The sequence below is a fragment of the Coregonus clupeaformis genome, chromosome 16 (genome assembly GCF_020615455.1).
Source record: "Coregonus clupeaformis isolate EN_2021a chromosome 16, ASM2061545v1, whole genome shotgun sequence".
Lineage (NCBI taxonomy): Eukaryota > Metazoa > Chordata > Actinopteri > Salmoniformes > Salmonidae > Coregonus > Coregonus clupeaformis.
This window is the reverse complement of record NC_059207.1, coordinates 10,406,014-10,434,010: the sequence shown is the minus strand read 5'-3', so window position 1 is coordinate 10,434,010 and position 27,997 is coordinate 10,406,014. Positions and strand designations below refer to the sequence as shown.

Genomic DNA, 27,997 nt, shown 5'->3' with positions numbered 1-27,997 from the left:
TTACTATTTTCTACATTGTAGAATAATAGTGAAGACATCAAACCTATTAAATAACACATATGGAATCATGTAGTAACCAAAAAAGTGTTAAACAAATCAAAATATATTTTATATTTGAGATTCTTCAAAGTAGCCACCCTTTGCCTTGATGACAGCTTTGCACACACTTGGCATTCTCTCAACCAGCTTCATGAGGTAGTCACCTGGAATGCATTTCAATTAACAGGTGTGCCTTGTTAAAAGTTAATTTGTGGAATTTCTTTCCTTCTTAATGCGTTTGAGCCAATCAGTTGTGTTGTGACAAGGTACGGGGGTTATACAGAAGATAGCCCTATTTGGTAAAAGACCAAGTCCATATTATGGCAAGAACAGACAACAGCTCAAATAAGCAAAGAGAAACGACAGTCCATCATCACTTTAAGACACGAAGGTCAGTCAATATGGAAAATCTCAAGAACTTTGAAAGTTTCTTCAAGTGCAGCCGCAAAAACCATCAAGCGCTATGATGAAACTGGCTCTCATGAGGACTGCCACAGGAAAGGAAGACCCAGAGTTACCTCTGCTGCAGAGGATAAGTTCATTAGAGTTACCAGCCTCAGAAATTGCAGCCCAAATAAATGCTTCACAGAGTTCAAGTAACAGACACATCTCAACATCAACTGGTCAGAGGAGACTGTGTGAATCAGGCCTTCATGGTCGAATTGCTGCAAAGAAACCACTACTAAAGGACACCAATAAGAAGAAGAGACCTGCTTGGGCCAAGAAACACGAGCAATGGACATTAGACCGGTGGAAATCTGTCCTTTGGTCTGATGAGTCCAAATTTGAGATTTTTGGTTCCAACCGCTGTGTCTTTGTGAAACGCAGAGTAGGTGAACGGATGATCTCCGCATGTGTGGTTCCCACCGTAAAGCATGGATGAGGTGGTGTTATGGTGTGGGGGTGCTTTACTGGTGACACTGTCTATGATTTATTTAGAATTCAAGGCACACTTAACCAGCATGGCTACCACAGTATTCTGCAGTGATACGCCATCCCATCTGGTTTGCGTTTAGTATCATTTGTTTTTCAACAGGACAATCAAGTCAAATTTTAATTTGTCACATGCGCCGAATACAACAGGTGTAGACCTTACAGTGAAATGCTTACTTAACCAACAATGCAGTTTTAAAAAAATCACAATAAAATACAATATAAAATAATACGAAATAAATAACAAATAATTAATGAGCAACAGTAAAAATAACAATAGCGAGGCTATGTACCGGTACCGAGCCAATGTGCGGGGGGGCAATGGTTAGTCGAGGTAATTGAGAGAGTAGCAGCAGCTTAAAAGAGGGGGGGCAATGCAAATAGTCTGGGTAGCCATTTGATTAGATGTTCAGGAGTCTTATGGCTTGGGGGTAGAAGCTGTTTAGAAGCCTCTTGGACCTAGACTTGGCGCTCTGGTACTGCTTGCCGTGCAGTAGCAGAGAGAACAGTCTATGACTAGGGTCATTGACAATTCTTAGGGCCTTCCTCTGACACCGCCTGGTATAGAGGTCCTGGATGGCAGGAAGCTTGGCCCCAGTGATGTACTGGGCCGTACACACTACCCTCTGTAGTGCCTTGTGGTCGGAGGCCGAGCAGTTGCCATACCAGGCAGTGATGCTCTCGATGGTGAAGCTGTAGAACCTTTTGAGGATCTGAGGACCCATGCCAAATCTTTTCAGTCTCCTTAGGGGGAACAGGTTTTGTCGTGCCCTCTTCACGACTGTCTTGGTGTGCTTGGACCATGTTAGTTTGTTGGTGATGTGGACACCAAGGAACTTGAAGCTCTCAACCTGCTCCACTACAGCCCCGTCGATGAGAATGGCAGCGTGCTCGGTCCTCTTCTTTTTCCTGTAGTCCACAATCATCTCCTTTGTCTTGATCACGTTGAGGGAGAGGTTGTTGTCCCGGCACCACATGGCCAGGTCTCTGACCTCCTCCCTATAGGCTGTCTCGTCGTTGTCGGTGATCAGGCCTACCACTGTTGTGTCATCGGCAAACTTAATGATGGTGTTGGAGTCGTGCCTGGCCATGAGTGAACAGGGAGTACAGGAGTGGACTGAGCAAGCACCCCTGAGGGGCCCCCGTGTTGAGGATCAGCGTGGCGGATGTGTTGTTACCTACCCTTACCAGCTGGGGGCGGCCCGTCAGGAAGTCCAGGATCCAGTTGCAGAGGGAGGTGTTTAGTCCCAGGGTCCTTAGCTTAGTGATGCGCTTTGAGGGCACTATGGGGTTGAACGCTGAGCTGTAGTCAATGAACGATGACCCAAAACCCACCTCCAGGCTGTGTAAGGGCTATTTGACCAAGAAGGAGAGTGATGGAGTGCTGCATCAGATGACCTGGCCTCCACAATCACCCGACCTCAACTCAATTGAGATGGTTTGGGATGAGTTGGACTGCAGAGTGAAGGATCTCCCGAGTGGCGCAGTGGTCGTCCATGGGAGACCCATGGGGCGGCGCACAATTGGCCCAGCGTCGTCCAGGGTAGGGGAGGAAATGGCCGGCAGGGATGTAGCTCAGTTGGTAGAGCATGGCGTTTGCAACGCCAGGGTTGTGGGTTCGATTCCCACGGGGGGCCAGTATGAAAAAAATAAAAAATGCACTCACTAACTGTAAGTCGCTCTGGATAAGAGCGTCTGCTAAATGACTAAAATGTAAAATGTAAGGAAAAGCAGCCAACAAGTGCTCAGCATATGGGGGAACTCCTTCAAGACTGTTGGAAAAGCATTCGAGGTGAAGTTGGTTGAGAGAATGCCAAGAGTGTGCAAAGCTTTCATCAAGGCAAAGGGTGGCTACTTTGAAGAATCTAAAATATACAGTACCAGTCAAAAGATAAGTGTTTTTCTTTATTTTTACTATTTTCTACATTGTAGAATAATAGTGAAGATATCAAAACTATGAAATAACACATATGGAATCATGTAGTAACCAAAAAGGTGTTAAACAAATCAAACTATATTTTATATTTGAGATTCTTCAAATAGCCACCCTTTGCCTTGATGACAGCTTCACCTGGAATGTTTTTCCAACAGTCTTGAAGGAGTTCCCACATATGCTGAGCACTTGTTGGCTGCTTTTCCTTCCCTCTGCCGTCCGACTCATCCCAAACCATCTCAATTGGGTTGAGGTCATGGGATTGTGGAGGCCAGGTCATCTGAAGCAGCACTCCATCACTCTCCTTCTTGGTCAAATAGCCCTTACACAGCCTGGAGGTGTGTTGGGTCATTGTCCTGTGGAAAAACAAAATGATAGTCCCACTAAGCCCAAACCAGATGGGATGGCGTATCGCGCAGAATGCTGTGGTAGCCATGCTAGTTAAGTGTGCCTTGAATTCTAAATAAATTACAGACAGTGTCACCAGCAAAGTACCCCCACACCATAACACCTCCTCCTCCATGCTTTACGGTGGGAACTACACATGCAGAGATCATCCGTTCACCCACACCGCGTCTCACAAGGACACAGCGGTTGGAACCAAAATCTCCAATTTGGACTCATCAGACCAAAGGACAGATTTCCACTGGTCTAATGTCCATTGCTTGTGTTTCTTGGCCCAAGCAAGTCTCTTCTTCTTATTGGTGTCCTTTAGTAGCGGTTTCTTTGCAGCAATTCGACCATGAAGGCCTGATTCAAACAGTCCCCTATGAACAGTTGATGTTGAGATGTGTCTATGACATGAACTCTGTGAAGCATTTATTTGGGCTGCAATTTCTGAGGCTGGTAACTCTAATGAACTTATCCTCTGTAGTAGAGGTAACTCTGGGTCTTCCATTCCTGTGGTGGTCCTCATGAGAGCCAGTTTCATCATAGCGCTTGATGGTTTTTGTGACTGCACTTGAAGAAACTTTCAAAGTTATTGAAATGTTCCGTATTGACTGACCTTCATGTCTTAAAGTGATGATGGACTGTCGTTTCTCTTTACTTATTTGAGCTGATCTTGCCATAATATGGACTTGGTATTTTACCAAATAGGGCTATCTTCTGTCACAACACAAATGATTGGCTCAAACGCATTAAGAAGGAAAGAAATTCCACAAATTAACTTTTAACAAGGCACACCTGTTAATTGAAATGCATTCCAGGTGACTATATCGTGGTCCTCTGTATCCGCTTGTAACGCCAGGGTAGTGGGTTCGATCCCCGGGACCACCCATACGTAAAAATGTATGCACGCATGACTAAGTCGCTTTGGATAAAAGCATCTGCTAAATGGCATATTATATTATTATTATTATTATGAAGCTGGTTGAGAGAATGCCAAGAGTGTGCAAAGCTGTCATCAATGCAAAGGGTGGCTATTTGAAGAATCTCAAATATAAAATCTATTTGTGATTTGTTTAACACTTTTTTGGTTACTACATGATTCCATATGTGTTATTTAATAGTTTTGATGTCTTCACTATTATTCTATAATGTAAAAAATAGTACAACTAAAGAAAGACCCAAAGTTTTGACTTGTACTGTACGTATTCACACCCCTTTACTATGACACTATACATTTAGCTCAGGTGCCTCCAATTTCCTTTGATCATCCTTGAGATGTCTCTACAACTTTATTTGAGTCCACCTGTGGCCAATTCAATTGTTTGGACATGATTTAGAAAGAAACATACCTGTCTATATACAGTGCATTTGGAAAGTATTCAGACCCCTGGACTATTTCCACATTTTGTTACGTTACAGCCTTATTCTAAAATGTATTAAATATTTTTTTCCCCCTCATCAATCTACACACAATACCCCATAATGACAAAGCAAAAACAGGTTTAGAAATTATTGCAAATGTATTACAAAACACAAAACTGAAATATCACTTTTACATAAGTATTCAGACCCTTTACTCAGTACTTTGTTGAAGCACCTTTGGCAGCAATTACACCATAGAGTCTTCTTGGGTATGACGCTACAAGCTTGGCACACCTGTATTTGGGGAGTTTCTCCCATTCTTCTCTGCAGATCCTCTCAAGCTCTGTCAGGTTGGATGGGGAGTGTCGCTGCACAGCTATTTTCAGGTCTCTCCAGAGATGTTTGATCGGGTTCAAGTCCGGGCTCTGGCTGGGTCTCTCAAAGACATTCAGAGAATTGTCCCGAAGCCACTCCTGCGTTGTCTTGGCTGTGTGCTTAGGGTCGTTGTCCTGTTAGAAGGTGAAGCTTCGCCCCAGTCTGAAGTCTTGAGCGCTCTGGAGCAGGTTTTCCTCAAGGATCTCTCAGTACTTTGCTCCATTCATCTTTCCCTCGATCCTGACTAGTCTCCCAGTCCCTGCTGCTGAAAAACATCCTCACAGCATGATGCTGCCACCACAATGCTTCACCGTAGGGATGGTGCCAGGTTTCCTCCAGACGTGACGCTTGGCATTCAGGCCAAAGAGTTCAATCTTGGTTTCATCAGACCAGAGAATCTTGTTTCTCATGGTCAGAGTCCCTTCAGCGCATTTAGGCAAACTCCAAGCGGGCTGTCATTTGCCTTTTACTGAGGAGTGGCTTCCGTCTGGCCACTGTACCATAAAGGCCTGATTGGTGGAGTGCTGCAGAGATGGTTGTCCTTCTGGAAGGTTCTCCCATCTCCACAGAGGAACTCTGGAGCTCTGTCAGAGTGACCATTGGGTTCTTGGTCACCTCCCTGACCAAGACCCTTCTCCCCCGATTGCTCAGTTTGGCCGGACGGCCAGCTCTAGGAAGAGTCTTGGTGGTTCCAAACTTCTTCCATTTAAGAATGATGGACGCCACTGTGTTCTTGGGGACCTTCAATGCTGCAGAAATATTTTCGTACCCTTCCCTAGATCTGTGCCTCGACACAATCCTCTCTGAGCTCTACGGACAATTCCTTCGACCTCATGGCTTGGTTTTTGCTCTGACATGCACTGTCAACTGTGGGACCTTATATAGACAGGTGTGTGCCTTTCCAAATCATGTCCAATCAATTGAATTTACCACAGGTAGACTCCAATCAAGTTGTAGAAACATCAAGGATGATCAATAGAAACAGGATGCACCTGAGCTCAATTTCGAGTCTCATAGCAAAGGGTCTGAATACTTATGTAAATACGTTTTCGCTTTGTCATTATGGGGTATTGTGTGTAGATTGAGGAGATATATATATATATATATATATAATATAAGGCTGTAACGTAACAAAATGTGGAAAAAGGGAAGGGGTCTGAATACTTTCCGAATGCACTGTATATTGTGATGCAAAAAAACAGAAATGTCAGGTTGCTTTACTGATGAAGGTAACATACCTGGACCTGGCGGAACATGCCGGGCTGGTATTCATCCAGCCAGTCCACGTGCCACACCAGCAGAGAGCCATCCATGGGGTGGATACTGAACAGCATGTCTGCCCCCCTGTTCCAGTCCTCCAGCAACACCTCTACCTGGTGCTCCACCGCTGCAGCAGGCAGCTGGGTGGACGCCACGTCAGGTTCTCCATCTGCCGCTCGACTAGCAGCCTGCTCTACCTCCTCATAGTCAGGCTCTGGGAGACAGACCGACAGACAGGAGAGAGCTCACATCCCAGTCCTCATATCCACAAAACTGAAGGGTAAATAAATGATAGGCTCTCAAATGATAAATGATTGAAAAGTATTTTGGTTTTATTTCAGTCATTATCCAACTGCTCTGAAAGTGTTCTGTTTTTTTAGTTCAGTTAGAATATGGTTAAGTTATTTTCATGATCAAATAACCTATCCGAAGCCCTTTCATTTCTAGGTTAAAGCGGCAATCAGCAGTTGAAACAGTAACAAAGTGTTCTCCCGACCCGTTTCGGTAAAAAGCTGAGGGATGGGGCTGGAGAAATGGAACCACTCAAATTCATAGACAGAGCTACGGATGCAAAGACTGACCATCCATGATATCAAAATTATAGTTTTAACCATGTTTTGTGGCTATAATGTTTGTTTACTTTTACTTTGTTTACAAACATTTGAGTGAAACAAGCTTATATTTTGGGTTCTGACGGAGTACGACAGCTGAACTAAGCTCATGAGGCATTTATACGTTATATTGTTCAAGAAACAGTGGGTACATTTAATTAACTCTTAATTAACTCTGAAGTCCAAAAATGGATGAAGCAACTGCAGATTGCCCCTTTAAAAGGGTATTATATTGCTCTATGACATGTTGTGCAATCTGGTAAAGTTTGAGAATGCAGTCATTAGGGCACGTGTCCTAATTCCATGGAGGGCCGAGTGGCTGCAGGTTCTTTCCACCCTTACTTGATGGATGAATTAAGGTCAATAATTAGCAAGGATCTCCAGGACAAGGGTTGCCTACCCCTATTGTATTCAGTAGGAACAAACGGAAGCAAACAGCCTAAGCTGAGAGGTACTAACCAGAACTTGTCCAATAAAAAAAGCTATTTTTCTTTACAAAGCGTTTTCAGTTGCAAAGCGTTTCGTTGCAAATTGTTTTACTACGGTGTGCACTAATGAATCCACCCCTGCTCTCCACCAAGTACCTACCCTCATGGGAGTGTTCGGAGTGGTTCTGCTCCACGCTGCCTCTGAGCTGCTGCAGGAACACCTCCATGGCCAGGGTGAGAAGCAGCTCCTTGTTGTTGAGCCAGTGCACGGTGAAGGGCCCGCCAGGCTCCTCGTCATCTCCCCCACACAGCGACGTGATAGACGGCAGCAGGGGGATATCTGTACCAAACAACACACCCATACTGGATCATCACTTAACTGGTCATTTGTGTGTAGGGCCCAGAGTTGGTCCTTGTTGTAGAGCCCTGCATTACCGTGGGACTCGCGCATCGCCCAACAGAGAAATGTGCGGCGCGGTCGGAATGGTTCATGCTGCAGGCGGGCAGAGGTTGGTCAGAAAGACAAATTCTGGATGAAAATATTATTTTAGTTCCGCAAATTATTTCATAATGGTCGTATCGATGTTTAAATGCACTGTGAATTGTTATAAAACCACTTTTATAAACTGGGTGGTTTGATCCCTGAATGCTAATTGGCTGAAAGCTGTGGTATATGAGACCGTATACCACGGGTATGACAAAACATTTATTTTGACTGATCTAATTACGTTTGTAACCAGTTTATAATAGCAATAAGGCACCTCGTGGGTGTGTGGTATATGGCCAATATACCACGGCTAAGAGGTGTATACAGGCACTCCGCGTTGTGTCGTGCTTATTGCTTAAATCTATCACATGAATCCCTCTCTGTCATTCTGGCTCCTCTCCCTACCTCTAACTGGGGCTCGTTACACAACCAGCTCGCGCGCCTGCTTCAAACAGTAGTGGTGGCCCAAAAAAATAAAAAAAATAATGATGTGATGGAGTTTGTGATTAATTATACAAGGAATTCTAAAAGCAATTATCAGCTTGCAGTCCTCACTGGAAAGTATGTTGTTAATCATTTTCTAAAGGTAATGAAATGAATGGCTTGTGATTGGTCACTAGTCAGCCTATCAATAGCCTATTTGTTGCCTTTCTTTTCCCTTACTGACAGTTTGAGTTGAGATGATTGGAATTGGAAAGTTTACAAGGTGAACTCATTCCAATTTGTGTCTGGGCTGCTTCAAATGAGTTTGACTTTATTCCAACCAGCAAATGTCTTATAAAATCATGCATTCATTGCACATTATAATACAGAAGACGGTGGTTTTGAAGACGTGTCATTTTAACATTGAGGGACTGGGGGCAGGAGCTGGAAGAGATCTGGCGGGAGCAGGTGGGATGTCGGCAAAAAAACCTGCGGGGGTGGGCGCAGTATGAAATCTCGCGGGAGCAAGCGGGCATGGTACCAAAAAAACTGTCCCAGGCAGACATCTACCTGGTTGTTCTTGGGCAGGTCACATTGCCAGGAACAACTCCAGGGCCTAAATGTCTGAATTGCCAGGGACCTCACGATACAATATTATCTAGACCCCACCGATATGGTATTTTTGGTCAGATATCGATTCCGATTTTTTGGGGGGACAAAACGTACCCCTACTGATATATCTGCCTCTCTCACAGTGGGGAAATGAAAAAGTGTCATTTTCCCACACTGAATTCTCCTAAATTGCCATCCAAAAGAGCAATTGTCCAATAACTATGCTTCAAATGTTGATTTCATACATTGTGACAATAATGACATCATGAGAATGGCCGCATATGTTCAGATAAGCATGAGATTCCCTTTTTTCCATCCTATTTATTGAATATCGGTTAACGGTTGAATTATCGGTCGATACCCATATAGCGGTAATAAGCCGATAATGTCAGTGAACCGATATATCGGTCGGGCTCTAATTTTATCACAATACTTAGGTGCCGATACGATTCTATATGTATTGCGATCCAATACTCTGATTTTATTGCGATTCCATGGTCCAAACATTGCTCACAATGTCTGCTGCAGAGGGATACCATGAGAAAACTAGTTTTGATCAGTCAAGGAAATAAAAGTGTGGGAAACAAATTGGCTAAAAAAAAATTGGGATGGAGAACAAGCTATGAAGGACAAATACTGGTATTTTGGTGCAGGTACAGCCTAATAATATTGCGATGTCAAAACGATACGATATATTGTCAAAAATAATATCCTGATATGTAATTATCGATTCCACCCCCCCATCACTAACGGTCAGTTAGAGGGGCTTATAATAGTGACTCTTAGGCATACAACATCTGCATTGCCATTCTTATGCATTACGTACAGAAGGGGTTTAAGACAGGCTCTGTTATCCTATAAAATCAACTGTTACGCAATGTAAACCACCTTGAATAATGCCACTGAACGCCTTCATTTCTGGAAACAGTTGGTTTGGGTGCGGTACCTGTGGCAGGGTTGATGCTGGCAGCGATGTGGAAGTGGCAGAGAGCGTTGGCATGGGGCACGCTGTTGGTCTGGTGGTTGTGGTGACCGTTCTGCTGGTTCGGGAGGCGGCTGGTCAGGGAGGGCTGGGCCACACCTCTCAAGGGGGCTCTCCACGACTCCTGCAGATTCAACTGAAGCAACAAAATGGCTCCTAAGTAGGAATCTCGCTCTGTTTGGCTTTGGAAAACCAGACGAACTAAAATTGTACCTCTGATATCGCAATCAGTGATGTTAATGAATAACTCTGCAATGTTAGCAGACTTTCCTCTGGGCATTGAATTCACATTTGCATATCTATTTTTCCTGCAATGTAATTTGTCCCTTGCTCAATTTTTTTCTGCCGAGATGCATAACCATGTAATGACCTTCTTCGAATAAGGAAAGTTTTGTATACAACTAGTTACTAGAGCACCTCGACAAAAAACAAAATACATTCGTCAGCAATATGAACAGAGGTACTATAATTCATGGGTGTACTGTTTAGAAACAAGATTTTCTAGCTGAACCTCGGCAAGACGGAGCTGCTCTTCCTCCCGGGGCAGCTCCCCGGGGAAGGACTTCCCGCTCCAAGATCTCGCCATCACGGTTGACAACTCCATTGTGTCCTCCTCCCAGAGTGCAAAGAACCTTGGCGTGACCCTGGACAACACCCTGTCGATCTCCGCTAACATCAAAGCGGTGACCCGATCCTGCGGGTTCATACTCTGCAGCATTCGCAGAGGACGACCCTACCTTGCACAGAAAGCGGCACAGGTCCTAATCCAGGCACTTGTCATCTCCCGTCTGGATTACTGCAACTCGCTGTTGGCTGGGCTCCCTGCCTGTGCCATTAAACCCCTACAGCTTGTCCAGAACGCTGTAGCCCATCTGGTGTTCAACCTTCCCAAGTTCTCTCATGTCACCCCGCTCCTCCGCACACTCCACTGGCTTCCAGTTGAAGCTCGCATCTACTACAAAACCATGGTGCTTGCCTACGGAGCTGTGAGGGGAACGGCACCTCCTTGCCTTCAGGCTCTGATCAGTCCCTACACCCAAACGAGGGCACTACGTTCATCCACCTCTGGCCTGCTAGCTCCCCTACCTCTACGGAAGCATAGTTCCCGCTCAGCCCAGTCGGGGCTATTCGCTGCTCTGGCACCCTAATGGTGGAACAAGCTCCCCCACGACGCCAGCACAGCGGAGTCACTGACCACCTTCCGGAGACACTTGAAACCCTACCTCTTTAAGGAATACATGGAATAGTATAACAGTAATCCTTCTACCCCCCTCCACCCCACAAAAAAAAAGGGGAGTGGTTGTCCCACTGGCTATCATAAATTGAATGCACCAATTTGTAAGTCGCTCTGGATAAGAGCGTCTGCTAAATGACTTAAATGTAAAATGTAAATGTAAATGTTCTCAAGGGCTGCAAAGCCTGGAAAACGAGTTTCCTGTCAGATATCCTTTTAGCTCTAAGCCTGTTATGCTCGCTTAACTTCTCACCAGCCTGAAGGACTACGCAGTGGAAACATTCTTCCTACCTCCAGGGGATTCCTGTCCTGCGTTTTGATATGAGAGGGAGTCTTCTTGCTGCCGCCTGACGATTTGAGCGAGTCGCTGTTCTGTCCGTTCTTAACGTGACAGAGCGTGTGTCCGGACAGCAAGCTGTCACTGGGAAGCAGGGTCTCTGCCCACAGGCGACACACACTGTCCTTACAGCAGGTCAGTAGCACATTACACACTGAACCCCTGGAGAGAAACACACAGCGGACACAGCGCCATCAGGTCAGGAGAAACACACAGCGGACACAGCGCCATCAGGTCAGGAGAAACATGAACAACGTCAGTGCTTCTAAAGACTTTAACGATCGGTCTTACCGTGGCATATACTTGCTGGTCTTCCTCCAGGAGAAGCTCGTTACAGAGCGTGGGTGTGCCAGGTAGATAAAAGAGAAGTCCAGCTCCCCGTGAGCGCTGTGCTCCGGTGGGGTGAACAGCTTGGTCACACCAGACTGCCATTTACTGGTGCTGTACCACACTTTGACCAGACAGTCGTCCTGAAAACAACGGCATTACTGGGAGTTAGTACACAAAGGATTACATGGCTATTAGTGTGCACTTGTTAGAATGTGTTTCTCTGTAATGTCTTTACTTTAAAAAGGAACGTCTTTATGCACATGACTGGACACTAAAAGGCCACCCACCTGTCCGGCAGTAGCGAAGAATTCTCCATCTGGAGAGAACTTCATGAGCTGAATTGGGGAGGCGGTTCTATGAAGATGAGAGGGGGGCACAACAATACATCAGATGGATCCATGAGAATGTTTTTGGGGGAATACAGGCTACATTAGGACTATTTCATAGTGCAGTTCTTACTTGCAGTGCCAGATACACCTCCAGGGACACGGAGGGTCACCAATGGTCATGTCTGCCTGTTCCCCTTCCTCCTCCAAACCATCGCTGATATTAGACCACAGCTGGAGGCTTGCGGACCCAGTTAAGAGACGAGTGCCTGTGTGCAAAAAATGTAATAAACAATAAGAACACAGGGCGTTTTCATTTGGACATAGATGCACATAGAATCATGGATTTACCTGTGGGGTCCCAGGCCAGGTTGCGCACTATGGACTGCAAAACAAACTGTCCACTTTTCTGCCACTGGTAGCTCAGTTTCTATAAGAACACAAGCACTCAAACGATCAAATCCAAATTGTCAATACCAAGTCATTAGGAACAATAGATTAATAATTTCCTCACATATTATTTGTATCAGGAAGTTACACTGCAGTGCAGTCAGTAAGAATCAATAACTACTAGAGAATCAATACAATTAGAACTTACTGCTGATGTCCTGTCCTTCTGGTTCATGAGCTGAACAGGCTCAAAGACACAGATGATACTTCCATAGGAAGCTGCAACCTGTCAGCAGCAATTGAAGAGAGGGGACATTTTATTCAATGTGAAGACCTTTTCAGTCTCATTATACCATAACAAGTACATTACTTGTGACTTTTGAGAGGACTGTGAGAGGCAGCCTAATGGTCAGAGCGAAGATTATTAAAGATATGAGTACTGCAAGTATGACTTAACATAGTTGTGGTAATAGTATCCTCACAGATCGCAATTAACCACATGTTCAGGAAAACTAACAATGATTAATATCCAAGAATTATAAAATATTTCTTGGCGACCCAAGAAACGTAATGTAATTGTACTGTAGCCCTTTACACTTGTACCTGTATATGGGTTGAAAATGACAGATTTGGACACTGATAAATGCTTAAATTGGAATGCAGTGGCTGTACAGTAACATGCTGTATATGACGTCAGAGCTCTGGCTCTGTGCTTCACATCGTTGTAGGGGTTTTGATTGACAGACATAAAAAAACAGAAATACCTTACTTACATAAGTATTCAGACCCTTTGCTATGAGACTCGAAATTGAGCTCAGGTGCATCCTGTTTCTATTGATCATCCTTGAGATGTTTCTACAACTTGATTGGAGTCCACCTGTGGTAAGTTTAATTTATTGGACATGATTTGGAAAGGCACACACCTGTCTATATAAGGTCCCACAGTTGACAGTGCATGTCAGCGCAAAAACCAAGCCAATTTCCCAGTAGAGCTCCGAGACAGGATTATGTTGAGGCACAGATCTGGGGAAGGGTACCCAAAAATGTCTGCAGCAATGAAGGTCCCGAAGAACACAGTGGCCTCCATCATTCTTAAAATGGAAGAAGTTTGGTACCACCAAGACTCTTCCTAGAGCTGGACTCCCGGCCAAACTGAGCAATCGAGGGAGAAGGCCTTGGTCAGGGAGGTGACCAAGAAACCGATGGTCACAGAGTTCCTCTGTGGAGATGGGAGAACCTTCCAGAAGGACAACCATCTCTGCAGCACTCCACTAATCAGGCCTTTATGGTAGAGTGGCCAGAAGGAAGTCACTCTTCAGTAAAAGGCATGACAGCCCACTTGGATTTTGCCAAAAGGCACCTAAAGGACTTTCAGACCATGATAAATGAGATTCTAGTCTGTCTATTATGAAGACAATTCACAGTGACACACGTTAGTATTGTCATGATACCAAAATTGACTTCCATACCGATACCAGGTTTAGTATCACAATACTCGATACCATCACGATACTAAATACCAAAACAATACCACAAAAAAAAAGACTACGTATTAGCCAAAGTCACAGAATGGCACTTGATCCAGACAGATAAACTTAGCTACTGCTCTGTTAAATCCTTAGGAGTTCAATATCATTACATTTGAACAACCATGTATGCATGAATTGAGTCAATTATACAATCAATTTGACTTTGTTTTTACCAATCTAAATATAAAACATAATGGTAATAATTTATTTGAATGGTAAATCTTTATTGATAAACTGGGTAAATCAAGATGTAACCTAGGTCTATTCACGATACAGGTGAATGCATATTATTCAATAGGAGTGTGTGGATGCATTGAGATATTGTGCTTGTTTTTGCTGATTCCATGGGGCTACATGGCGAGAATGACAAGAAACTGCCATGTGGGGAATCGTAAGAGGCTCGTTTCAGCTCGTTCTTCATACCATATCTTATTTTGACTGACTTCATGTCTATGCTAATATGGCTAAAATTTGCTCGCTAACAACAACTGTAACGAGGTATTTGAGAGACAAGTGCTCATTGTACAAATGTATTTACGTTTTCAATAAACATTGGAGACAAAATATAGTTTATATGTCAACAATCTAAGCCCCATAGTTGTGCACGCGTCGGTTTTGTTGCTAAACAACCAACCCGTCTATAGAATAAGCAATCTCTAAGAAATGAATGACAACTTGCTAGGCAGAATGTGGCTATGGAATCTGGTGTAAACCAGACCTCCCGTAGAGGAAGATGAAGAAGTGAATGAGTTTTTGTTGGCAAGGGAGACGAAGGGAATGAATAAAAAGTTGGTGACAGTCAGCTTTGAAATCAGCATTTTTTGCGTTATGGTATCGCAAACAAAGTACTAGGGTAGTGGAAAGTCAAGTTTACAATTAAAGCTGGAAGCTACCGGTATTGTCTTACATTGTAACGTTAAGTGTTCTGGCCTGTATGGACATTGTTTTTGCGAACAGTAACGAACAGTTTCAACATTTCTACATAACGTGTTGCATTATTCAAGTGTGTTAACTTCTGTGCATCATGAGTGGGGACTGGTGGGCTAATGTAGCCCAGACAGCTGTAGCAATGAATGAGTAAGTAGAGCAGGCTCTTTGCTCTATAAAGGGGCTGCGTTGATACAGTCTTGATCCTCTCAAGCACAAGCACCTGAATGCACTAATGACTCCTTTCTATGAATTGCATTGTGAAAGCCTAACATTGTCATGCTAGTCCTGTTGACAACAGAACAAGCTTTCAAATGATGCCCACTTGACCCAGATTGCGATTTATAACAGTCCGTTCTTGGATTACATAAACAACAACAGTAATTGTGTGATGGCGGGGATGCAGGGCTGTGTTCCAAACAAAACAACTACTAGTTCCTCAACGGCACAGCTAGGAGATAGTTGAAGACTTTTCTTTGAGTAAAAAAAAAAGTACATTGAAATGACTTAGGAGCTGTGGACACTATGGTGAGGTGTGTCTCCACTTGGAGACACCAGTTAGTCCTCTCACTACTCAAACCCTAGTCATTGTTTTGTCTTATGTTCCACCTACCCCACATTTTCCAGGAACATTCTTATCATGTTACTGAATGTATCCAGAGGATTTTCATATTTTGTTATCAACAAATGCTGTGAAAAGTACAGTAAATGTAAAATGCACATCAAATCAACAGTGTAATGTTTTGATTCAGTCTTGTGTCAGGTGAACTGTTGTGTCCTCACCTTTGGTCTAATCATTTCCCCACAATCTCCAAAGTGTTCTTTCAATTGCTACCATGGTTATGCATTTTCATATTTATTCTGTAAGAAACATTTCAATTTAACCATATATGCCAATTCCCACGAGTGTAAAGGGTTAAGCATTTTACCACATGCTAAATGTCTAATTAGCATAATTTGAAATCTGCACCAGACCCAATAATTAACACATAGGCCAACAAAATGGATTCCTCTCTCTATCTCTGCAAGTTACTGGCTGATCTAAATGAGGTAGTCCATGGTCAGGCACAAAAAATAACTATCGGCTAAGGCTTAACTTCCTTAGACAATACCAGTTGTGTCTAATGAGGAGCATATTCCAACAGTCAGGAGGGCTACATGTCATGAGTAGTGACTAGTGAGTCTGAGTCACAGGGGGTTGTCTATTTACTGCTACTATGACTCTGGTTCATGGGAAACATGACATGACATAGGACATTTTCCCACCGTGTATTGGCTGGCTAAGTTTGTTTCCGTTTCTTCATTTCCTATTTCTCAAATATTGTGATATCTATTGTCGGGTGTAGCCGGCCAAGCTCAATGACTCGTGAACAGCTTAAAATGCATTGTTGACCTAGGACAAACAATGGATCCAGGCAACATGGCATTTTGACAGATTTAAAACAGGTTTTAGGCAATATAGCATTACAGTGAAAACAAAAGGCCCGCTTCTCTTGAGTTGCTGTACTTTGCTCCATCTCCTTAAAATGTACCCGGATTTGGGGGACCGTTCAACATTTGTAATATTGCTTCATAATGCACATATTTAGCTGTTTAGCAACAATATAGCCTATAGCAAATAGATGGTCAATATTAATACAAAGCAATGGCCATGTAAACAATATGACATGGATATACAGGTAGGGTAATAGTAGCATGCAAACTCAACTAGTTCTTCGCCAAACAGCATTTCAGTTGCAGTCGGGCGTTTACATACACCTTAGCCAAATACCTTTAAACTCAGTTTTTCACAATTCCTGACATTTAATCCTAGTAAAAATTCCCTGTCTTAGGTCAGTTAGGATCGCCACTTTATTTTAAGAATGTGAAATGTCAGCATAATAGTAGAGAGAATTATTTATTTCAGCTTTTATTTCTTTCATCACGTTCCCAGTGGGTCAGAAGTATACATACACTCAATTAGTATTTGGTAGCATTGCCTTGAAATTGTTTAACTTGGGTCAAACATTTCAGGTAGCCTTCCACAAGCTTCCCACAATAAGTTGGGTGAATTGTTTGCCCATTCCTCCTGACAGAGCTGGTGTAACTGAGTCATGTTTGTAGGCCTCCTTGCTCGCACACGCTTTTTCAGTTATGCCCACAAATGTTCTATAGGATTGAGGTCAGGGCTTTGTGATGGCCACTCCAATACCTTGACTTTGTTGTCCTTAAGCCATTTTGCCACAACTTTGGAAGTATGCTTGGGGTCATTGTCCATTTGGAAGGCCCATTTGCGACCAAGCTTTAACTTCCTGACTGATGTCTTGAGATGTTGCTTCAATATATCCACATAATTTTCCTTCCTCATGATGCCATCTATTTTGTGAAGTGCACCAGTCCCTCCTGCAGCAAAGCACCCCCACAGCATGATGCTGCCACCCTGTGCTTCACGGTTGGGATGATGTTCTTCGGCTTGCAAGCTACCCCCTTTTTCCACCAAACATAACAATGGTCATTATGGCCAAACAGTTCTATTTTTGTTTCATCAGACCAGAGGACATTTCTCCAAAAAGTATGATTTTTGTCCCCATGTGCAGTTGCAAACCGTAGTCTGGCTTTTTTATGGCAGTTTTGGAGCAGTGGCTTCTTCCTTGCTGAGCGGCCTTTCAGGTTCTGTCGATATAGGACTAGTTTTACTGTGGATATAGATACCTTTGTACCGGTTTCCTCCAGCATCTTCACAAGGTCCTTTGCTGTTGTTCTGGAATTGATTTGCACTTTTCGCACCAAAGTACGTTAATCTCTAGGAGACAGAACGCGTCTCCTTCCTGAGCGGTATGATGGCTGCGAGGTCCCATGGTGTTTATACTTGCGTACTATTGTTTGTACAAGATGGCGTAGCAGTGCGGTCGTGTTCTCTTGTGTGTCCATGTAAATAGCCAGTTTTTTGTATTTTTTTTGTATTTTATGTATATATTTCCCTATCACACTTTTCATCCTTCTACTAAATATACTTTCCTGCAACCCGCCTCACTCAATGTGGAACGGATTCTATTATTTACTCACCTTTATCTAGAATCTCCAGTTGAAACTCGCCAGCCAGCTAACTAGCTACTTGCTAATAGCCACCGTTAGCGGTTTTCACCCAGAACATTGGATTTTCTGCCAGAATAACTGAATCACTGGACCTTAACACCGGATCTAGCTAGCCGCAACCGAATGGATGTCGAATGGATGTTGCTGTAGGCTAATTACCACTGCCCCCGTAGCACCAGTTAGCCTTGAGCTATCCCCGGCTATCTACCTCTCTGTCTACCAGACAGGAGTAGCCAGCTAACCAGCTAACTAGCTACTTGCTATTAGCCACCGTTAGCGGCTTTTTCTCCATTGTCCGTGGCCTGAACTACCTACCAGCCAGCTCTAGTCTGGACTATTATCGGCCTGTCTGCACTGTCTGCACAGCGAGTTATCGACCCAGAACCTATCGGATTTTCTGCCGGAATCACTGAATCACTGGACTGGATAATTGCAACTAGCTAGCTGCAACCATATGAACGTTGTTGTTGGCTAATCAGCCTTGAGCTAGCCTTGAGTCAAGCACATCTCCCGGCTATCTACCTCTCTGTCAACTGGACGGGACCTCCTAGAGTCGACACGGAACCCTGCCGATCCATCACGACTGATCTGCCGACGTAATCGTCTGCGGTTTCAACAGGCTTACCATTGCGACGACCACGAAGATCCATCTGCTAGCCCCGGCCCGCTAGCACACGCAAACTACAACCGTGCTTCCTGCTCGCTGTGCTGAAGCACCAATTTGAACTGCTCTCAGACTCACATATTGCTGTTCACTGGACTTTATGATCACTCAGCTGCACAGCTGATGCCTGCTGGACTGTTCCTTTACACGGTACCCTGTCCTGTTTATTCGGTTTAGCCTCAGCCAAAACTTTATCGCCATTACCAGTTGTTGTCTTAGCTCTCTCTAATAACACCTGTGATTGCGATATGCCTCTCTCCCATGTCAATATGCCTAGCCTATTGCTGTTTGGGTTAGTTCTTATTATACAACTTCACTGTAGAACCCCAAGTCCCTCTCAAACTGCCTCAAATAGTTCATTTGTTCCACCCCCCCCATACACGCCGAGACCGGCTCAATCAGTGCCTTCAGTGATGCCATCTCTTTCATTGTTACCCAATGCTTAGGTTTACCTCCACTGTACTCATATCCTTCCATATCCTTGTCTGTACATAATGCCCTGAATCTTTTCTATAACGCCCGGAAATCTGCCCCCTTTATTCTCTGTACCCAACGCACTAGAAGACCAGTTCTTAAAGCCTTTAGCCGTATCCTTATTCTAGTCCTCCTCTGTTCCTCTGGTGATGTAGAGGCTAACCCAGGCCCTGCAGCCCCCAGTATCACTCCTACTCCCCAGGAGCTATCATTTGTTGACTTCTGTAACCGTAAAAGCCTTGGTTTTCTGCACGTTAACATCAGAAGTCTACTTCCTAAGTTTGAGTTATTAACTGCGTTAGCACACTCCGCCAACCCTGTTGCCGCTTGCTACAGACCCCCCTCAGCCCCCAGCTGTGCCCTGGATACCATATGTGAATTGATTGCCCCCCATTTATCCTCAGAGTTCGTACTGCTTGGTGACCTAAATTGGGATATGCTTAACACCCCGGCCATCCTACAATCTAAACTAGATGCCCTCAATCTCACACAAATTATCAACGAACCTACCAGGTACAACCCTAAATCCGTAAACATGGGTACCCTCATAGATATCATCCTGAATAACTTACCCTCTAAATACACCTCCGCTGTCTTCAACCAGGATCTCAGCGATCACTGCCTTATTGCCTGCGTCCGTAACGGGTCCGCGGTAAAACGACCACCCCTCATCACTGTCAAACGCTCCCTAAAACACTTTAGCGAGCAGGCCTTCCTAATTGACCTGGCCCAGTTATCCTGGATGGATATAGATCTCATTCTGTCAGTAGAGGATGCCTGGTTGTTCTTTAAAAGTAATTTCCTCTCAATCTTAAATAAACATGCACCATTCAAAAAATACAGAACTAAGAACAGATATAGCCCCTGGTTCTCCTCAGACTTGACTGCCCTTGACCAGCACAAAAACATCCTGTGGCGTACTGCATTAGCATCAAATAGCCCCCGCGATATGCAACTTTTCAGGGAAGTCAGGAACCAATATACACAAGCAGTTAGGAAAGCAAAGGCTAGCTTTTTCAAACAGAAATTTGCATCCTGTAGCACTAACTCCAAAAAGTTTTGGGACACTAAAGTCCATGGAGAATAAGAGCACCTCCTCCCAGCTGCCCACTGCACTGAGGCTAGGAAACACTATCACCACCGATAAATCTACAATAATCGAGAATTTCAACAAGCATTTTGCTACGGCTGGCCATGCTTTCCACCTGGATACCACTACCCCGGCCACCAGCTCTGCACCCTCTGCTGCAACTTGCCCATGCCCCCCCCCAAATCCCAGTGGCTAAATGTGACAAGCGTATAGAGACATACCCCAAGAGACTTGCAGCTGTAATTGCTGCAAAAGGTGGCTCTACAAAGTATTGACTTTGGGGGGGTGAATAGTTATGCACGCTCAAGTTCTGTTTTTGTGTGTTATTTCTTGTTTTTTCACACCAAAAAATGTTTTCATCTTCAAAGTGGTAGGCATGTTGTGTAAATCAAATTATACAAACCCCCCAAAAAATCGATTTTAATTCCAGGTTGTAAGGCAACAAAATAGGAACAATGCCAAAGGGGGGGTGAATACTTTCGCAAGCCACTGTAAACTTCCGACTTCAACTGTAGGTCTATAAGTTGCAGTAACTACACCAAACAAATAATACAAGCGTGCAGAGTACAAGCACGCGCGAAACAGGCCCACTGATCAATCAGAGATGCTACATCAGGCATCACGCAAGTAAATAGCGCTCACGCTCCTAAAGAGTATTTTTACGCTTCAAGCTCGAGCTGTTGATGCCGTCTCCGTTTGCTGCTTCTGGTATAGCATGCCGAAATCAACACTTATCGAATGCTTGCACTATGCTTGACGGTGTAGTTTCTCAGTAAGTTGCCGTTAGGGCTGTACTTGATTTAAGAACAGGTTCAGGAGCAACAGGCAACAATGTATCTTACCTGGCCTCCCTGTAGTGAGCTGTCCACACAGCCCACCTGGATGTTCCCATGCTTCGCTCCTGGGATGATCTGTAGCCTTTCAAAGTCACTGCCCAAAATCACAACGTCACAGCCCGAGGCATATGCCTATAACATGAGAGGGTGGGATGAGGGAGGGATGTCACTCAGTTAGGACAATAATCACAAAGAACTGTTGAGCGGGATTCAATGAGAGTTTAACTTCTAGCATGACTTTGCATTGCATGTCACTGACAAGCAGATGATATCCGTAGTATGCATACTAATTCCATGAATAAATGTACAGACAAATGCAGACTGTCACACGACATAAGCAGCACAATGTAACTTTTGCCTGCACTAGAGGACAGAGACAAAAATAGTCTGATATTGATCGGCTCAGTGAAAGACTGTGGGTATAGTATCAGATTCTCATCTCTGAACAGTGCCCTAAGTCAATGACGCTGCTGGACTAGCTTGGAGCACTTCCAAAGCATGCTTAAAACTTAAAATGTAGGGAGACCGACTGCCTGAAATATCTTACCGTGAATGGTTGGTTGTTTATGCTACCTACAGAAAAACAATTGTCCCCTGGGTTGACAGCCCCAGTAAGGACTTGGTGAAGATTCATGGTCCTTCGTAACGCTGTCTTCCTGCCCTCACAATGTGGCCTTGATCCAGGACAAATTCATGAGAAACCAATGCAATGATGTGGTCATTGTGCTTCAAGTCATAAAGTCAGTTCCCCTGTGAGAAAGAGAAACACATCTGTTGTTAGTTGTGCTACTGACAGCTAAGTCACTAGCTAGGTAACTGGTAGCCACCACACTCAATGTCATATTCTCAGCAAGACAATCTTCAGTGGCAAACGTCACCAGACCTGTCAGTCAGTGAGCCAACTAGGTGGACAACTTGGTATAGTACATTGCTAGATTAGCAAGTAATCCACTTTGTGTGCACTGCACTACTTAATTAGATCACAAGATTAGAGATAGACAGTCATTTAACTAAGGGTAATAACTGGATGTTATTTTTCTATGGATTGAACCTATGCTAGCAAAACCAGTGACATTTGTCTGGTAAGCAAAATGAATACATACCTAGCTAACCAATGACAGCTAACTAGCAGTAGCAGGTAGCTAGCTGTAGCTGTTGTAGCTAAAGATTACAGCTAGTTAGTTAGCTAATGACAATGTTGAGACATTAGCCCATAAGTGCATTGGATAATGTCCACCCCTCATCCCATGAAATCCCCGCTCCTAGATGGAAAACCAACCTGAATGTAGAGGAGTTTGGCCCGCAAGCCAGAACGCACACCGGCATAACAATCGTTTCTAAACTGGAAAGAGGTGAGCCAACTCACGTGACGCCACCACTCGGAAATAGATGACAGCTAGCAACCCATTAGCCTTTAGCTAAATAAAAGCAACATATTGTCTATCATTGTGATAAAAAAAAAATATATATAGCTAACAGTAAGCAAGCGGTCAACTATCAAGTCAATTCAAGCAACAACCAACTAGTTAGCAATTCATAGACTACAGATGTTGTTTCCATTGCTAAGCTACCTAGCTAGCCATGTTGTTGCGTTTTCACAGGCTTACTAGTTAGCTAGCGTTAGCTAAGTTAACTAGTTAGCTGCAGTTTCGATACAAAATATTACGTTATAGTATATAACGTTAGCACTATTGGGCGAAATCCGAAACGTAACGTTACAGCTAGCTAGCCTAGTGTCAAAATGCACTTACTTCTCGTCGTTTGGTTTGACTCATGCATGCATTGCCACCTCGCGACCTGCTATCATATGACTGCTAGCAAGCAGTCTGTCATTCAGTCACGTTAGTAGCTAGCTAGTCTTCTCGTAAAATAACTGACAATTTCAAATAATATACTAGATACACACGTTAAACCATTTAGCTAACTATGGTATAGAGTTAGCTAGTGGTGCTCCTCTCCCGTGTGACGATCATGAAACCGTGCTATGGATTGTGGTCATTGTAGTAATTGATGCTGCGTGATTTCAGCAATGACGATGCTTTTTGCAGAATGTGTTTGCCCTCTACGGATGTCCTCTACATACGGAGAGGAGCTTGTGATAAACCCTCGAAGTTCCAGAAAGGGGTGAAAATGGGAGAAATCCAAACCAGTCTAATTGGAATGAATGGCAGTAGAGGCATAATCCAGTTTTTTCTTACACAAGAAAATAAAATTAAGGCATGTGATTTATCAGAAATTGTGTAATAGAATTATTGTCAACCTAAAATCTTGTCATATAATTATAAATACAGGTTATACGGGTTTTAAACACATTGTATGTATAAATAGTCTCTAAAATATATGTAAACAGACCATAAATGTCTCAAACTTTGTTGTCTTGGAAAGCTGTGAATGCTATTATATGATACAATATCAGTACTTGTTGCATTTACAACTTGTCTAAGTCCTACCATCAACTGATTTCAGCCAGTGTATGGCTGTGGATTGACAGCATTGTTTGAATGGAATGTTGGCATATTGGCAGTTAATTAAAAATAATAATGGAATCATTCCTCTAAAACTGGATGGCTAGATAGCTAACAAACATACGGTGCAGATACATTCTTAAAATTCATTATTTTACACAATTTCTTATCACAGAACTGGCAAACCATGGTTGACCTTGGCTTTAGACCATCAGAAGAAGGTTCATGTCCATTCTAGTATTCTAATTACTAATTCCTCACTTGCTACACCATTCAATGTCCTCATGCCTTCATAACCGATGCTGACCCTCACACAGCCCACTCAAATAGCATACAATGCATTGGGACAAATTCCCCCATAATGACATGACAGACTTAACCAACAAGGGAGGTGTGCCTCTTTATGTCCAAAAAGGTAATTTCTGGACAATATTTCTGTCCATTTAGGGGACGGACCACTTTTGGTAAAGAGCACCCCCAGAGGCAAAAATTCTGTCTAGTTCTTTAATTTTCTATTTTCCTCTGACTATCCTCCTCACTGCTGGCCAGCGATAAGTAAACATTAAAGGTTTCCATTTATTTTATCAAGGGAGAGCGTGGACGCAGTTCCCCACTTCCACAAATTATGCAGCCGAGATTCCCACATTTGGGGAATTCACAGAAGTCAGCACGGCCTGAGTGCAATGGTCGAGCCTTGTCCTGGGTGATCAAGGTATCTCCTCTGCCAGGTAAGTTTATAATGTTTTCTTCCCTCTATCAACCCTTACAATAAAGTCCTACAGGAATCCTGCAAGGAAAATCCTACTGGATGTTGGGGGCATTTTTCTGTGGGACAACCTTCAGAAGTCTATGGAGTCTATGGAGCAGTGAGGGGAACGGCACCTCCGTACCTTCAGGCTCTGATCAGTCCCTACACCCAGGCGAGGGCATTGCGTTCATCCACCTCTGGCCTGCTGGCTCCCCTTCCTCTGCGGAAGCATAGTTCCCGCTCAGCCCAGTCAAAGCTGTTCGCTGCTCTGGCACCCCAATGGTGGAACAAGCTCCCTCACGACGCCAGGACAGCGGAGTCACTCACCACCTTCCGGAGACATTTGAAACCCCACCTCTTTAAGGAACACCTGGGATAGGATAAAGTAATCCTTCTACTCCCCCAAAAAAAAAAAAAAAGTATAATTGTAAAGTGGTTATCCCACTGGCTATAGGGTGAATGCACCAATTTGTAGTCGCTCTGGATAAGAGCGTCTGCTAAATGACGTAAATGTGCCCTTGAGCAAGGCACTTAACCCTAATTGCTCCTGTAAGTCGCTCTGGATAAGAGCGTCTGCTAAATGACTAAAATGTAAAATGTAAATGTAAAATGTAAGTAAAAAAATAAAAATAAAAAAAATCATTATTTTAGGAACAAATATAATACAGGAATATTTTACATGAGTCCTGTAGGACCTTTTTTTTAAGGGAAATGTTTCAAAAAAGTAGATAGTGGAACAATTTGGCTCATTGAAAGCAGTAGGCCACACTCCTTAATCCTTATTTCAGACGAACGTCAGCCTTGCAACTTGGTTTGCCGTAAATGCGAGATAGGGATATAAATGGTTTGTTTACAAAAGCATTATTTACAAACAAAAACATAACTCTATTTTGCATTATGATTCGGTTAAAACCAGTTGTACAATCAAATAGTGTGTATATACATATACTGTATGTTGAAATGACCATTGAACAGCTGTAAATATTGCAGATTGTACCTTTAAAGCTAGAAGAGTTAATTGAAACAATAACAAAGCATTTACCTAACCTCTGTTGGTAAAAAGCTGAGGGATGGGCCTGGAGAAATGTAACCACTCTCAAATTCATAGACAGAGCTATGCATGCAAGGACTGACCATCCATGATATAAAAATAATAGTTTTCAAATCAAATGTTATTTTGTAGATGTTATCGCAAGTGCTGCAAAATGCTTATGTTTCTAGCCCGGACAGTGCAGTAATACCTAACAATACAAAACAATACAGACAAATCCCAAAAATGTAAATAAAGAAATTAAGAAATATCAGAATGAGTCCGAAATATAAATATATATACAGTACATGTATATAATGGTGTGAAATAGACCGTATGGACAGTATATGAATAGAAAAGGTGGATTTTTATTTGGATTTCATGAAATGGACATACACAAAATAGTCCAAATTGGTGAAGTGAAATGACAAAAATAACTTGTTTCAAAAAATTATACAAAATTGCTATGAAGCCCCTAAATAAGATCTGGTGCAACCAATTACCTTCAGAAGTCACATAACTAGTTAAATAAAGCCCACCTGTGCGCAATCTAAGTGTCACATGATCTGTGGTCCTCTGTAGCTCAGCTGGTAGAGCACGGCGCTTGTAACGCCAAGGTAGTGGGTTCGATCCCCGGGACCACCCATACACAAAAATGTATGCACGCATGACTGTAAGTCGCTTTGGATAAAAGCGTCTGCTAAATGGCATATTATTATTATTATTATTATCTGTCACATGATCTCAGTATATATACACCTGTTCTGAAAGGCCCCAGAGTCTGCAACACCACTAAGCAAGGGGCACCATCAAGCAAGCGGCACCATGAAGACCAAGGAGCTGTCAGAAGGGAACCGATGTGGATGTGGTGGAGGAGTCAGGCGCAGGACACAGAGGTTAAGTCCAACAGACTTTAATAATCCAAAGTCAAATGTCCAAAAGTAACACGACCTCGACAAAACAAGAGGCGAGGGAGAATTACGCATACACGCGTAAACACTAAACACAAAACAAACAGAGTGCAAACACGTAGCTCCGAACAGCATGACAGTGAAAACAACACACAATCATACTAGTGCAAAACAAGGAACTTATACGACACGTAATCAACACACAAATGGACACAGGTGTAACAGACAGACAAAAGCAATCAAATAACGAAACATAGAGCGGTTACAGCTAGTACTCCGGGGACGGCGAACGCCGAAGCCTGCCCGAACCAGGAGGAGGAGCAGCCTCGGCCGAAACCGTGACAGTACCCCCCCCTTGACGCGCGGCTCCAGCCGTGCGCCGACCCCGGCCTCGGGGACGGCCAGGAGGACGCGGACCCGGGCGCGTGGGATGCCCACGGTGAAACTCAGTCAGGAGGGATGGATCGAGTATGTCCCTCCTGGGCACCCAGCACCGTTCCTCCGGACCGTACCCCTCCCACTCCACGAGATACTGGAGACCACTCATCCGGCGCCTCGAGTCCAAGATGGTCCGGACTCTGTACGCCGGGACCCCCTCGATGTCCAAAGGGGGCGGAGGGGTCTCTCCTATCTCATCTTCTTGGAGTGGGCCAGCTACCACCGGCCTGAGAAGAGACACATGGAACGAGGGGTTAATATTTTTATACTCTATAGGCAGTTGTAACCTGTAACACACCTCGTTCAATCTTCTCAGGACTTTGAAGGGCCCCACAAACCGCCGACCCAGCTTCCGGCAGGGCAGGCGGAGGGGCAGGTTTCGAGTCGAGAGCCAGACTCGATCTCCCGGTGCGTATACCGGTCCCTCACTGCGGTGGCGATCGGCGCTCGCCATTTGTTGACGGATGGCACGCTGCAGATGGACATGGGCAGCGTCCCACGTCTCCTCCGAGCGCCGAATCCACTCGTCCACCGCAGGGGCCTCGATCTGGCTCTCGTGCCATGGTGCCAGGACCGGCTGATAACCTAAAACACACTGGAAAGGTGTTAAATTGGTGGAGGAGTGGCAGAGAGAGTTCTGGGCCATCTCTGCCCAGGGAATGAACCTAGACCACTCCTCCGGCCGGTCCCGGCAATAGGACCTCAAAAACCTACCCACATCCTGGTTGACACGTTCCACCTGCCCATTGCTCTCTGGGTGATACCCCGAGGTAAGGCTTACCGAGACCCCCAACCGTTCCATGAACGCCCCCCAAACTCGGGAGGTGAACTGGGGACCTCGGTCAGACACTATATCCTCGGGGACCCCATAGTGCCGGAACACATGGGTAAATAGGGCCTCAGCGGTTTGTAGGGCAGTAGGGAGACCCGGCATGGGAAGGAGACGACAGGCCTTGGAAAACCGATCCACAACGACCAAAATGGTGGTATTCCCCTGGGAGGGGGGTAGGTCGGTTACTGAAATCCACCGATAGGTGGGACCATGGTCGTTGTGGAACGGGCAGGGGATGTAGCTTACCCCTGGGCAAATGTCTAGGCGCCTTACACTGGGCACACACCGAGCAGGAGGAGACATAAACCCTCACATCCCTAGCTAACGTTGGCCACCAGTATTTCATGCTAAGACAGTGCAGGTCCGGCCAATACCTGGATGTCCAGAGGAGGGTGATGTATGAGCCCAATAAATAAGACGATCACGAATCTCGAGCGGCACGTACGTCCGCCCCACAGGACACTCTGGGGGAGTAGGGTCGGTACGCAGTGCCCGCTCGATTTCCGCATCGACCTCCCATACCACC

At 44.3% G+C, this 27,997-nt stretch overlaps 1 protein-coding gene and 1 pseudogene across 4 annotated transcripts in view; both read right to left on the bottom strand.

The window, feature by feature from the left end:
• LOC121584410 (dmX-like protein 1) overlaps positions 1 to 23,067 on the bottom strand; it is a 61,227-nt gene extending 38,160 nt beyond the window's left edge. For 3 of the 4 annotated variants that reach the window (XM_041900259.2, XM_041900263.2, XM_041900262.2), the window contains exons 1-12: positions 22,799 to 23,067; positions 21,595 to 21,797; positions 21,054 to 21,179; positions 12,661 to 12,738; positions 12,414 to 12,492; positions 12,196 to 12,331; positions 12,024 to 12,090; positions 11,698 to 11,876; positions 11,361 to 11,568; positions 9,800 to 9,971; positions 7,492 to 7,671; positions 6,271 to 6,506 (exon numbers count right to left, since the gene is read on the bottom strand). In XM_041900259.2, the coding sequence (XP_041756193.2) occupies positions 6,271 to 6,506; positions 7,492 to 7,671; positions 9,800 to 9,971; positions 11,361 to 11,568; positions 11,698 to 11,876; positions 12,024 to 12,090; positions 12,196 to 12,331; positions 12,414 to 12,492; positions 12,661 to 12,738; positions 21,054 to 21,179; positions 21,595 to 21,681 (1,548 nt within the window). In that variant the 5' untranslated portion in view covers positions 21,682 to 21,797; positions 22,799 to 23,067. Of the gene's footprint in view, positions 1 to 6,270; positions 6,507 to 7,491; positions 7,672 to 9,799; positions 9,972 to 11,360; positions 11,569 to 11,697; positions 11,877 to 12,023; positions 12,091 to 12,195; positions 12,332 to 12,413; positions 12,493 to 12,660; positions 12,739 to 21,053; positions 21,180 to 21,594; positions 21,798 to 22,326; positions 22,750 to 22,798 lie in introns of those variants that run through there. The other variant, XM_041900260.2, reaches the window with a different exon arrangement.
• Positions 23,068 to 24,098: 1,031 nt separating this feature from the next.
• On the bottom strand, positions 24,099 to 24,248 carry LOC121585255 (annotated as a pseudogene).
• Positions 24,249 to 27,997: the final 3,749 nt, after the last annotated feature.